Source organism: Castanea sativa, chromosome 3 (assembly GCF_040712315.1).
Source record: "Castanea sativa cultivar Marrone di Chiusa Pesio chromosome 3, ASM4071231v1".
Taxonomy (NCBI): Eukaryota; Viridiplantae; Streptophyta; class Magnoliopsida; order Fagales; family Fagaceae; genus Castanea; species Castanea sativa.
In genome coordinates this window covers 36,420,525-36,433,811 of record NC_134015.1, presented here as the reverse complement: position 1 = coordinate 36,433,811, position 13,287 = coordinate 36,420,525, and the positions used below count along the sequence as shown (strand labels likewise).

The following is a 13,287-nucleotide window of genomic DNA, read 5'->3' as shown; positions in this document are numbered from 1 at the left end:
TAATTGAGAAACCATACTTCCTGGGCATAAAGTGGAATTAAAGTGAAGATTAAAAGTGTTCCTGAGTACTTCTGATTTTTTGTTTTAAATTTTACCGCACCAAAGTACGCTCTCTTGTTCTTGAATTCTAAAATTTGCATAGTACATATTAACAATTGCGAATGAAGTAGATCCGTTAATTTTCCGCTGTGTATGTTTTGTATGCGATACAAACATCTTCTTCAAGTTGCTGAAGTTAGTCACATACTAGGATTCGTGCAAAGGAGTTAATCACGTACTGAGATCTGTGCATCAATGGTGGCGTTCATATACTAGAGAGTTCAGAAGTTCTGAAGTGGTAGAAAATTTATGTTGTAAGTTTATCTACGGAGATTATAGAGTCTACGGACAAAAGTTTTGTACTGAATTTGAAACTTCTCATTATTATATTGAATTGCTTTTTGAGAAAGTTTCCCCCTAGGTTTTTTATTGTGAAACTAGTTTGTTTCATTGGTTTGTCCTAGGTGATCATATCTTGTCTTATTTACTATTCCGCTGTGCATGATATTAACATGATATTAATGTTGGTTTATTTTAACAAGGTTATTTATAATAAATCTAATTAACAACTTGGGTTTAAAATTTGTTAATTCTATTAACCGGATCTAAATTTCCCAACATAATTCAATTAATAAGTGGGGGAGGGTATTCCTTATAATAGTAGCTTGGTTTCCTTAAAATGGAAACCTAAATTTCCTAACATAATTCAATTAATAAGTGGGGGAGGGTATTCCTTATAATGGTAGCTTGGTTTCCTTAAAATGGAAACCTAGCAAAGCGACTGGACTCCAAGATTGTTTCCATAAACAATGTATTTTTGCAGCTGATAAGTACTAGCTGAAATGGACAGCACAAAAATCAATTGAATTATGGAAGATCTTGGTATTTATTTATCAATATGGCATGCACCTTTGGAACATTGCAGCCGAGAGTGGCATCAGATATGGCTCGAGTAAGCATGGATTAGACATGCCCTGTGGTTTATCTGCTAGAATGGCATGCCTGCTATTTTCCAGAGCAAAATGCAAATTTATTTCCAAAGAAATGTGTACATGCAGTAATAGAAATGTGCATCACAATATTATTCAGAGATCAAGAGAGGCTCTAAGTACTCCGTCCAATGAACTGTCCCGAAAACCGCGAGTAATGGCAAATTGTGATTTTAGTTTTGGTTCGGTTCCAATTCCATCATCATTCTTCTCAAAACAGTATACAGGGGCCTGCCACTTGGCATCCTCAAGCACTGCTCCCACTTCAAATGTCATAACATGTGCCTCCCTCCCTGGACATTTCGCAACGTTAGAGTCTTACAGACATGCCAATTCGGAGCACTCTTATAAAAACGGCAGACAGTTTTTATCCACAACGGCCTAGCCATACAACTTGCTGTATACTATATACATGTTGTATGCAAAAGTAAAAGTTTAAAACCCAACCAAGGCATAAAAATCCTGTTGATTCTTATAGTTTGTGACTTTACTTACTGACTATTATTAGAAGTTATCACTTTTAATTTAGGCAACATAATCAAATTAAAAATTAACATGTAATCACTTCATAGAAACTAGAGACCATCTATGATGTTTAAAGTTTTCTCAACAAAAAAAAAAAAAATCTATGATGTTTAAAGTGATCACTTTTAATTAATCCTTACGCAGCATGATCAAATTAAAAATTAACATGTAATCACTTCATTGAAACTAAAAATGGACGGTGTTAAGTTTTTAGGATTAAAATTGATAACTAAAATTTTTCTTGTGATTAAAAGTTCTGTAAGGAATAAAAATTATGAATACCAAACTTTTAACCAAAGTTGAAAGTGAATATATTAAAGCATCAAACAGCAAATGCAAACTGAATATGAATTATGAATACCTACCTGTGTAGAAAACCCAATGAACAGGCCTCTTGGTGACAACATCCTCGTAGTACCAAATGAAGTCCACCTTCTCCCAAACATTGCAGAGGAACCCATCCACGCGGCGCTGACCCAGGTAGTTAGCACCATCGAGCCAATTTGGGCGAAGAATACCCACCTCAAGCTGTATGGTTCTGCACTCTTTGTTGGAGTCCAGTGTGTAAAAGAAGGAAGTCCCATTATTCCATTCAAGGTCATAGAGAACCTTATTACTCAGCTGGTCCTGTATGATGTTGAAATTTCGACCACTGACCCAGTCGTACCAGAGATCGACTATCTCCAGGGACCCACTGTGATTCATGAAAAGTATGGAGTGGAATTGGTGGGGCCATGAGGCTGGTGTTGGGTCTTCTTCCTCAGTGGAATTACAGAGAGAAATGGAAAAAATGAGTAGGAGGAGGATAGAGAAGCTGATGGGTTTGGTTGCAATTGCAGAGGCCATTGCTGTCTTTGCGTTTGAGGAGGTATCAGAGAGAAGGACGCGTGGTAGGTATATGTGGATTTCTTTTGATTAATATATGGTGCTGGTTCAACTACTTGATTGTTACTTTGGGTGGATGACAGACCAATGATATAAGCACACGTGCAAGGACGGGACTAGAACAGAAAGGAAGCCATGGCCCACAAATAAAATTTTTTAACCACTTATTTTGGAAAATTTTAACCATTTTAATTTTTAATCTTTAATCTAGTAATTTAATTGATACTTCTCTGTACACAAAATAGTTGAGAAATCAAAGAGGAAAATAATTTGAGTTGCGGTGTTAATAGTGTATTATATTTATTTTCAAAAAAAAAAAAAAAACCCACAAAAATTTGAAAATTGACTCTCAAAATTGAAATCAGTTTCAAATATTAATGCGAACACCTAGGAACCTAGCCTATATCCATGGCTACTCTTTCTCTCTCTACAAAACAAAAATAAATAATTTTTTTACTAATAAGTTAAAAAAATCCATTATAAAAAATAAACATCCCCTCAAAGAAAATAAATTACATGTGTGTGAAGGGTAAAAATGCTTAAATGCACGTTTGGGCCTTGGGCTTGGTTAGTGGGTATAAATCTGTTCAATCAGAGTCTTCTCGGCCCACAGGCCAGTCCGCACTCAAGGGACCGAGGAGTTGTCCGAGGAGGAGTATCTCCTCGGACAGGCCCAGAAGAGGTCATGGGACTTGCTAAAGGGTTTAGAGACAGAATTCTAGAAGATCTGTTGGGTAAAGGCGTGATCCAAGTACTCGTTAGAAGTAGGAACGTGTGAGAAATATTTGAGGAAAAAGCTGCTACCACCGCATTAAAGGCCCTGCATCTACCTCCTTGGCCGCATTAATGGAGAAATGATATCTGAACAGTAGTATACAGCCTTCTAGCTATTATTTGAAGACTTTAAGAAAGTGGTGGATGGGACAAGTATCGAAGAGGAAGATCTGTGTTACACGTGAATAAAACAGGGAAGAAGAAGAATAATATAAGAAGACGAGAGAGGAAAGAAGAGGGGGATCGCTTTTGGAAACTAAAAATTGTAATTTTTCTTAGAGAAAGAAAGGCTATACAAATTGTCCTCGGCTTACGTCTGAGGAGGGGTTTTTGTCATATTTATCTATTACTTGCATAGACTGCGGCATTCTAGCCTGTTTATCAACTTTCCAATATCCCTAACCTAGGTTTCAAGCCCATACTCTACAAATTTCATTGTATAAGGCTCTTTGGGCCTGAGCCCATCACTCGTTTGGGTCCGGATACAAATTGTGCACTTAAAATGTGCATTCAACAAAACACACTAAACATTTTAGTTCTATTTTTTTGCCATAATTAAGATGATTTTACGATTGAGTATTATACTCAGATAGATATTTTCAATGCTCAAATAAATTCTCAATTATAATAAGTAAATCATTTTTTAGTAAATTTATATATATATATATATATATATATATATATATATATATATATATATATATATATATATATTGATAGGTAAAGTTTAGAGAAAATCCAATTAAATTCTACGTTTGAAGTCCAATTTTGCACCATGTGTCCTAAATTATTTATTTTTAGAGAGAGTTTTATTTTTTTAATTTTGGAGTCAAATGTGGGACTACATCATAAATATTCATCCAAGTGAGTTATAGCCTACAAAAACCAAGGATTTTATAATTAATGAATATAAAAAAGATTTAAAAAATGGACAATTTAAATTTTCTACGTAATAATATTCTTACAAGACTTTTAAAAGAGTTAAAAAAAATATATAAGAATGACTATCAATAATATTTAAATTATATATGTAAAAATCATACTATGCATCTTAATGTATATCTTTTAAATATATCCATGCATATGCATAGAATTACAAGCTAGTATATATAATAAAAGAGTTTATTCTTATCAAAAGGCACATGAATTTTTTTTCAAATTAATGATATTTTTTTATTAGTAAATGAAGTTTTATTTATTCTTAAAGAAAAAAAAAGTTTTATCTACAAGAATTTAGAAATCATGTAAAACTAGTGTTGAAAAGGAACTTCTCATGAGTATAATGTAGCTCTGCATTTGGATTTTGAAAAAAAAAAATTTGATAAATATTTTTTGAGTCGTACCAATGGCTAGTAAGGACTACAAATTCAATAGCCTCATTTGTTTATAGAATGACTATACTTGTACTTTAGTTTTTACTGCAACTATAGAATTGACATTCTTAATCATGAATATTATCAAGAATAAGTTTTAAATATGATGATGCGAAGAAAATCAGTAGGCTGAACTCTTCGGACTTGAAAGGACTACTTGCTGTCTTGATGGTCTGAAAAAGAAAGAATAAGCAAAGGTGACCAGGGTTGCCGGCCAAGAACCCTCTGATGGCAAAGTTAGTTTTCTCTCTATAATTCTAGAGTTCCAACTTTTTGGAAAAAATGTAAAACGTACCTTTGTTTTGTCTGAATGAATGTTTATATAGTGTCCTAAGAATAATTATCAAACTTGTAACCTCCCTTGGATTTGAGGAGGTGTGAGGGTTCAAAGATAACTACCACAACTGCTTAGGAGTTACATATTTCTCACCTAACTGTTATGGGAAGTTATGCGTGTAATAAGGAGTTGTACTACACACTCAGGAATTTTCCTAAATGTCCAAGGTTCGTCCAGGGGTCCTCGTCCTGAGGACTCTCAGCCGAGCATACCTCGCATCTTAGGGAGGTCCTTCCTTTATGGACAACCCTTTCTATGGATGAGGTTCATGATGACCCTGGACGACATGGCAGGGTTCTAGTGAAACTTGACCATGCAAAACCTCATCCAAACATCTTCCTGCATGGACGAGCTTCATGGACGAGGTTCTTACAACCTTCAATTGCTTGGTCTTGCTCTGGACGACCTCCATGGACGATTATTGGAGTTTATCCCCCATCAGTTGCCCCCTTGTCTATGGGTCATCTAGGAATCATATAAAACAATGTCATTGTTTGGACGCGTGTCTTTATGTTAGCTGTATGTGTGCCACGTGTCGTAGCTTCATTGGCAATTTTTCATGTCAATTTAATTTCTCGAGGGAAACGCTAGGTGGTGTGTCTTGATTGGTCACATAATTCCAGACACCATTTTTCAACGCCTATAAATAGTGGATTTCCTTTCATACCCTCTGCACTTTTTCAAATTTTCTGTTTTGACATCCTCGTCTTAGCGCCTCATCTAGAAGTTTCCTACATCCGTAGTTCCCCTTCGTCTAGACTTAGGTATTTTCTACATCCTCGTCCTCGGGTTTTAAGCTTTCTAAAAAAATGTCTGTAGAGCTTTCCTCGTCTAGCAGTAGTGTTGACATAGCTATAGACGAGTATCATAACCCTAGTAGTTTTAGTGGGTCTAGTGATAGTAGTAGTGGTGACAGCAATAGCAGTAGTGAGGGAAACACCACTGACGAGTATACGTCAGGCGTTCTTAGGATTCCCTTAGAGGAATTTCAGGAAAGCCTTAGGACGAGGAATGAGTCTGGGTCTAGGGCTGGCACAAATGCCCCCTCGTCTTCTGCTCAAGACGAGGAAGAAGTGGTATATAGTTGTGCTGTTGGGGTTGCCTCCAAGACAGACGAGAGAAAGTTAGGCCTCTTTAAGTCTTGGTACCAAATCCCTAAAAGTTTAAATCCTAAAGTACCTGTGCGTGATGAGTGGTGTTGTCAGCCCCATTTTGGTGTTGGCATTTATGAGGCTTACCTCTTGGGGGGTTTGAGGTTGCCCCTTAATGCCTTTGCCAGGGAGTTGCTTTCTAGGTTAGGCTTAGGTATCTGTCAGTTCAACCCTAATGCATGGAGGCTAATAGTCGCTATGCAAGTTTTATAAAGGGAGGTGTTTGAGAGGGATCGTCCTCTTACTGTGGACGAGTTCTTCTACTGTTATAAGCCCTCCGAGATTAACCAATCCCTTGGCTTTTACCAGCTTACAGCCAGAGGGAGAGATTATAGGCTGATAAAATCCTTAGTAACCTCAGATAGGAAATGGAAGACGGAGTTCTTCTTCGTCTCTGGCTTTTGGGCTAGACGCCCTATCGAGGTTGACAGGGATTCATTCCCTCCCTACACAGGAGAATTAGGGAACCTTCGTCCTGAAGGTATGTCTGGCTGTCCCTTCACCTCTTGTTATACTTCGTATTGTGGTCATCTAATCACCCTCCTCTTTTTTGTAGGTGCCAGACGACCTCATTTAAGCAAGTTTGACCTTGGACGAGTTCAGAAAGCTCGTCTACACCCTGAAAGGGACTTCCTTTCCTTGGTCACCTTCCAACGCCTCACTACTTGGGGACTTGGTCCTGAGCCTTCTCCTGAAGCCACAGCCCACGAGCGTACAGTTCGTAGACGTAGGTTTTTGCTTTGAGCAATTTCTTGTCATTTCTAGGAGTGATTCTAATGAATTTCTCTGCAGGAATGGCCACCATGAAGGAAAATAAAGGGAAGGAGATAATGGACGAGGCTGTGGGGCTAGAGGTTCAGCCTCAACCTCATCCTGCCCTCGGGGAGTCTCAGCCTCGTCCTGTCCTTGAGGAGTCTCAGCAGCCTCGTCCTTGTATTGGGGACAAAAGAAAGAGTTTGTCCCTTGGAGTTGATTTGGGGAATCTCCCAAGCAGTCGTAAAGAAAAGAGGGTCAAGCATAGGTCGTCTAAGGCTAAAAAGGCTCAAACCCAGGACGATCAATCCAACCCTTTCCTCGTCCCCAAGAGTCCCATCCAAATTTTAGATGACTCTAAACCGAAGGATTCCCCGTCCGTGCAAATCTCGTCCAAAGCTGACCCTCCTTCCTCGTCTCAGCCTTCTCAACAAGCCCCTCCAAACCTTCTTTCTAGCGAGGGCTTGGCTTGGAAAGGTTTGAGAAGGTTGTGATGGACGAAGACGTGATGACGTGCTATGACATGTCTCTAAAGGATTTTGAACGTTCTAGCGTTCATGACCTTTTTAAGGTATGCCCCCTCCTTTATATATATATATGCGCCTCGTCTTGTCAGTTTCGTATATATGCCCATTATAATGAACATTTTAATTTGTGCAGGCTATGTCTAAGTTTATCGCCGCGTCCAGGCAGGCAATTGAATTGGATAAGACAAGGATTCTACTGGAGAGGACGATCAAAAAGGGAAAAGACGAGTCTAAAAGGTGGGCTGAAGTAGCTGCCAAGGCTAAGGAGGATGCAAAGAAGCTGATGAGCAACGTCAAGGAGTTGAGGACAGACGTCAAAGAGAAGGACGCTCTTCTTGAACTCCTCTAGAAGAAGAATGACGAGCTAAGCGCCCTTCTTGCCAAGGCTAAGGGAGACGCAATTGCAAAGTTTCAGGCGTCCAAACAATTCACTAATCTATTGGACACCAGCTACGCAACTGGGTTTGAAGATTTCAGGATGGAAGCAGTGGAGAAATTTCCTGAAATTGACTTCAGCCTCGTTAAACTTAACCTTGGTAGAGCTACTTCAAGTTCCCTTCTCCAGACGAGCTCAGAAGATGTTAATATTGAGGACGATGCCTCTACAAAGCCAGCTCAGGACAATCCCAACGCTGATGCTCCTCCTGCCTGAAGACGAGATTGTTAATTAATTATTCAAAGTTTGTTTTATTTGTCTTTGCTTTGGTCCACTATGTTTAGGACCTTTTTACGATGTATTTGAATACAATTATCTCGTCCAGAGTTTTCTGAACGAGTTTATTAACAATCGCCTTTTAAGGCTTACTTTCCAGGGGTTTTTGGGACGGCGGTCGTTTACCCTTGTTTTAAACTTTGATGAATGCATACTTTTATCCAGTATTGAATTTTATTGTTTAGACGAGTTTATGCTCTGTTTTCACCATTAGATGTTGTTGGCTTTTAAACAGTGAGTATTCTATGTGTTGTATGGTCGTCCATGCATTTCTCTTATGGACGACCCACCTATGCATGAACGTCTTTGTTAGCCATTTTAATTTTTCTAAGTATAACTCGTCTCAAAAATGACAACGATGATCATGCGTCTTTTTCCTCGTCCATGGCTAGATAGTTGGCATTCGTCTTTCGTCCAGACGTTTGTGGTGTTTACCCCGTCCTAGAGCATCTAGGTGTCTTGGCCATATGCTCGTCTATGGACAAGTTTCACTGTATGCCCTTTTCTCGTCCGTTGACTTTCGGACGAGCATGCCTTAACTTATTTTCCTTTGCTTTATCCTCGTCTCGAGAAAAGCTTATGAACGTTACATCCCTGCGTCCAGAGATTTTCATTCATATTAGGTTTTTGCCAACCTTGTGGGTATTATTATGGAAATTAGATTTATGCATTAAATACACTAGAAATCCAAACCATATTATTATACGAACATTGTCCACCAATTTGGCACATGCGTATAAGCTAGCGCCTTATTAAAATACTTAAGAAAATACATAACCTTGTATTTCACAAACTAGTCTGTAGACGGTGCAAAAGTTTAAGAACTAATGCACTTTTTATTCTTAATACACACCATAGTAGTAATAAAAATACAACAGTAAATATAAGTGAACACGTAGATCATAGTTGTAACTTCGTCCATAGCCATAACCTCGTCTTTGCTTCCCCTCGTCCCTGTTCATTACTGATAGTACCTCCTCAGGTGCTCCACGTTCCAGGGATGCTCTAACTTCCGTCCGTCCAGAGCTTCCAGGTAGTAAGACTCCTACCTTTTGCAGTTGATTACCCTATAGGGTCCTTCCCAATTGGGTCCCATGTGCTGGGTTCCTGGTTGCCAAGGAAACCCTTTTAGGAACGAGGTCCCCAACGTTGAAACGCCTGGGTTTTACCATGGCATCATGCTGCCTAGCCATAAGATTCTTGTATCTTGCTGTCCTTTGCTTCGCATCCATCCTTACCTTGTCAATAAGATCTAGGTCAAAGCGAAGTTGTTCCTCATTTTCTCTCTCTTGATACTTCATCACTTGATGGTTAGCCATATGAACTTCCGCCAGTATGACGGCTTCACTTCCATAGGCTTGCTTGAAGGGGGTTTCTCTTGTCAGGGTTCTCACAGTCGTCCTGTATGCCCAAAGAACACTTGGTAACTCATTTGGCCATATCCCCTTTGCCCCCTCGAGCCGAGTCTTGATGATTTTCAGCAAGAATCGGTTCGCTACTTCTACTTGGCCATTCGCCTGTGGGTGGGAGGGTGAGGAATAGTGATTTTTGATTCCGAACTGTTCGCAAAAATCCCTGAAAGGTGCGTTGTCAAACTATCATCTGTTGTTTGATACTAGTACCCTAGGTACTCCGAACCTGCACAGATTATTTTTCCAAAAAAATTCTTAACGTTTTGCTGAGTAATTTTTGTAAGAGGTTCGGCCTCCACCCACTTTGTAAAGTAGTCAATCCCTACTACCAAAAATTTCATTTGTCTCGTTCCTAGGGGGAAAGGACCCAGGATGTCCAGTTTCCACTGTGCGAAGGGCCATGGGGCCATCATTGGGGTCTAGTACTCTGACGGCTGCCTAGGAACGTTGCTATAACGCTGACACTGGTCACACACCTTGATATAGGCCTTAGCATCTGCTTGGATTATAGGCCAGTAGTAGCCTGCACGGACGACCTTATGGACAAGCGATCTTGCTCCTGAGTGATTTCCACATGCTTCTTCATGAACTTCTCTCAAAACATAGTTTGACTCGTCCAGAGCCAAGCACCATAGGTAGGGCTGAGAAAAGCCTCGCTGGTATAATACTTTGTTTATGAGAACGTACTTAGCTGCCCTGACCCTCAGCTTCCTGGCTTCGTCCTTGTCTTCTGGAAGCCTTCCATCTTTAAGATAGACTACTATTGGATTCATCCAATTTTCTCCCCCTCCTATTTGCTGTATATTTGGGAGGTATATGCTTGGCATGTACTAGATTCTGTCGCATGCGTCCATAACTTCTCCCCTCAAAGCTGCTTTCGCCAAGGCATCCGCTTCCATGTTTTCCTCCCTTAGGAGTTGAACGAAACTCACTTTCGTAAATTTTTGGACAAGTCGCCTCACTTTGTTAAGATATTTCTTCATCCTATCTTCCTTAGCATCACACATTCCATTCACTTGATTGATCACTAGCTGAGAATCTCCCTTGCCTATTATTGACTCCGCCCCTAAAGACTTAGCCAATTCTAGCCCTTTGAGTAGAGCTTCATACTCAGCTTCATTGTTGGTGGTTTGGTACTGTAGACGGGCTGCGTACTCCAGTTTGTCTCCCTCTGGGGACTTGAGTATGACTCCAATCCCCCCTGCGTATAAGGTGGACGATCCGTCTATGTTGATAACCCACCTTTCATCTCCTTCGTCTTTGTTCAGCTCGTCCTGGCTGGGAGTGAACTCCGCAATGAAATCCGCCAATGCCTGTGCCTTGATCGTGTTCTTTGGCAGGTATCTGACATCAAACTCGCTAAGTTCCACCGCCCACTGGATTAATCATCCTGCAGCTCCCAATTTGTTCATTGCCTTCTTTACGGGATGATCTGTCAGGACGTTGATAATATGAGCTTGGAAATAATGTCTCAGCTTCCTAGAAGCCGTAATCAAGGCAAAGGCTAGTTTCTCCATCATTGGATATCGTCCTTCTGCCCCTCTTAATGCGCGGCTTGTATAGTACCCCAGTTTCTGAACTCGTCCTTCTTCTCTAACCAACGCCGAGCTTATAACGTGTGGGGACACTGCCAAATACAAATATAATTCCTCCCCAGGTACAGATGGACTTAGCAATGGTGCTGTCATGAGGTAAGTCTTCAGGTCTTGGAAGGCCCTCTAACACTCGTCCGTCCACCCAAATGCCTTCCTGAGGATTTTAAAGAATGGTAAACACTTGTCAGTAGCTTTCGAAACAAATCTATTAAGGGCGGCAACTCGTCCGGTAAGAGACTGGACTTCTTTAATGTTCTTCGGTGGTTCCATACTCAGTATCACCTAGATTTTGTCCGAATTTTGTACGAAACCATGAACCCCAAAAACTTCCCCGATGAAACTCCGAAAGCACACTTGCTTGGATTTAATTTCATGTTATACCGCCGAAGTGTATCGAAGGTCTCTTGAAGGTCGTCTAGATGCTTTCCCTCGTCCAGGCTTTTTACTAGCATATCATCCACATAAACCTCCACATTTCGCCCGATTTGAGGACGGAACATGTGGTTAACCAGTCTTTGGTAAGTCGCCCCTGCGTTCTTCAAACCGAAGGGCATTAACTTGTAGCAAAATAACCCTTAGCTAGTAATGAATAAGGTCTTTTCTTGATCTGCCTCGTTCATCTTTATTTGGTTGTAGCTTGAGAAGGCATCCATGAAGCTCAACAACCTGTGACTTGCCGTCGAGTCCACCAGCTGGTCGATGTGTGGCAACGGATAACTGTCCTTGGGGCAAGCCTTGTTTAAGTCAGTAAAGTCCATGCACATTCGCCACTTGCCGTTGGCCTTCTTTACCATGACTTCGTTTGCCAACCAGTTCGGATAATAAACTTCGCGGATGAACTCCGCGGTAATCAATTGCTGGACTTCTTCTTTGATGGCATTATTTCGTTCAGGAGCAAAAATCCTCTTCTTCTGACGCACTGGTTTGGAGAAGGGACATACATTCAGACGGTGAGTAATGACACTCAGATCAATACCCAACATGTCCTTATGACTCCATGCAAAGACATCAAGACTTTTCTTTAAAAATTGGACTAGAGTATGCTTTGCCTCTTCTTCCAAATTGGCTCCAATTCTAGTGAACTTCTCGGGTCTGCTCTCGTCCAAAGGTACATCTTCTAACACCTCAGTGGGTTCGGCTGCGATCCTTCTCTCGTCTATGCTCATTGTTTGGACGTGCTTGCCCATTGCCAGCATGGCTAGGTAGCACTCTCTGGCAGCTAACTGGTTTCCTTATACTTAACCTACACCGTGCTTGGTAGGGAATTTGACAGACAAATGATAGGTAGAGGTTACCGCCTTCCAACTATTCAAAGTTGGCCTTCCAATAATAGCATTATATGACGATGCACAATCAACAACAAAGAAGTTTACCTCTTTGGTTATTTGCTGGGGATACGCTCCAACCACCATTGGCAATGTGATGGTGCCCACAGGCTGCACCTTCATTCCTCCAAATCCCACCAATGGAGAATTCATTGGTCGAAGTTGATTTAGTCCTAGCCTCATTTGCTAAAAGGCGGGGTAATACAAAATGTCTGCCGAACTGCCATTGTCTACTAACACCCTCTTGGTCATGTAATTAGCAATGAGTAGGGTGATGACTATCGCGTCATCATGTGGGTGGTGAACTCGTCCAGCGTCCTCGTTTGTGAACGTAATGGCTTGCTCGTCTGCTTCCCTCGTCCTGGGAGGTCGTCCAGACAGCTAGACGTTTTGCACCACCTTCAGGTATGTTTTCCTCGACTTGGACGAATGTGCTGTTGAGGTTCCTCCTATAATTACTATTATTTCTCCAAGTAGGGGTCGTGATGATTCTTACACCTTAGCCTTCAGTTTCTCGTTTCTCTGGTCTCGTCCAAGGAAATTCCTCAACTTTCCTTGTCTAATAAGATTCTCTATCTGCTGCTTCAAATCAAAGCACTTGTCCGTGTCATGCCCATGATCTCTGTGAAAGCGGCAATACTTGTTCCTATTGCACTTGTTAGGATCTCCTTTCATTTTATTCGGCCATTTCAAGGACAAATCATCCTTGATCTGCATAAGCACTTGCTCTAGTGGTATATTCAAGGTTGTGTATTGCTGATTTCTCGCTGAGGAACTTGCCTTCTTACCATCCTTGTCTTTTTTCTCGTCTACTCGTGCCTTTTTTGGACGAGGACCTTGATCTGAGTAACGCTGGTGACTTGCTTCCGAGCGCTCTGCTCTCTTTCTCT

The 13,287-nt window shown here is 40.7% G+C and overlaps 1 protein-coding gene across 1 annotated transcript; it reads right to left on the bottom strand.

Moving 5' to 3' along the window:
- Window positions 1-1,047: 1,047 nt before the first annotated feature.
- LOC142627275 (uncharacterized protein At4g14100-like) lies at window positions 1,048-2,441 on the bottom strand. The gene is made up of 2 exons (XM_075801100.1): window positions 1,919-2,441; window positions 1,048-1,321 (listed from the first exon to the last, which is right to left on the bottom strand). Exons 1-2 carry the CDS (start codon window positions 2,397-2,399, stop codon window positions 1,125-1,127), a joined length of 678 nt encoding a protein of 225 aa, XP_075657215.1. The 5' UTR covers window positions 2,400-2,441; the 3' UTR covers window positions 1,048-1,124.
- Window positions 2,442-13,287: the final 10,846 nt, after the last annotated feature.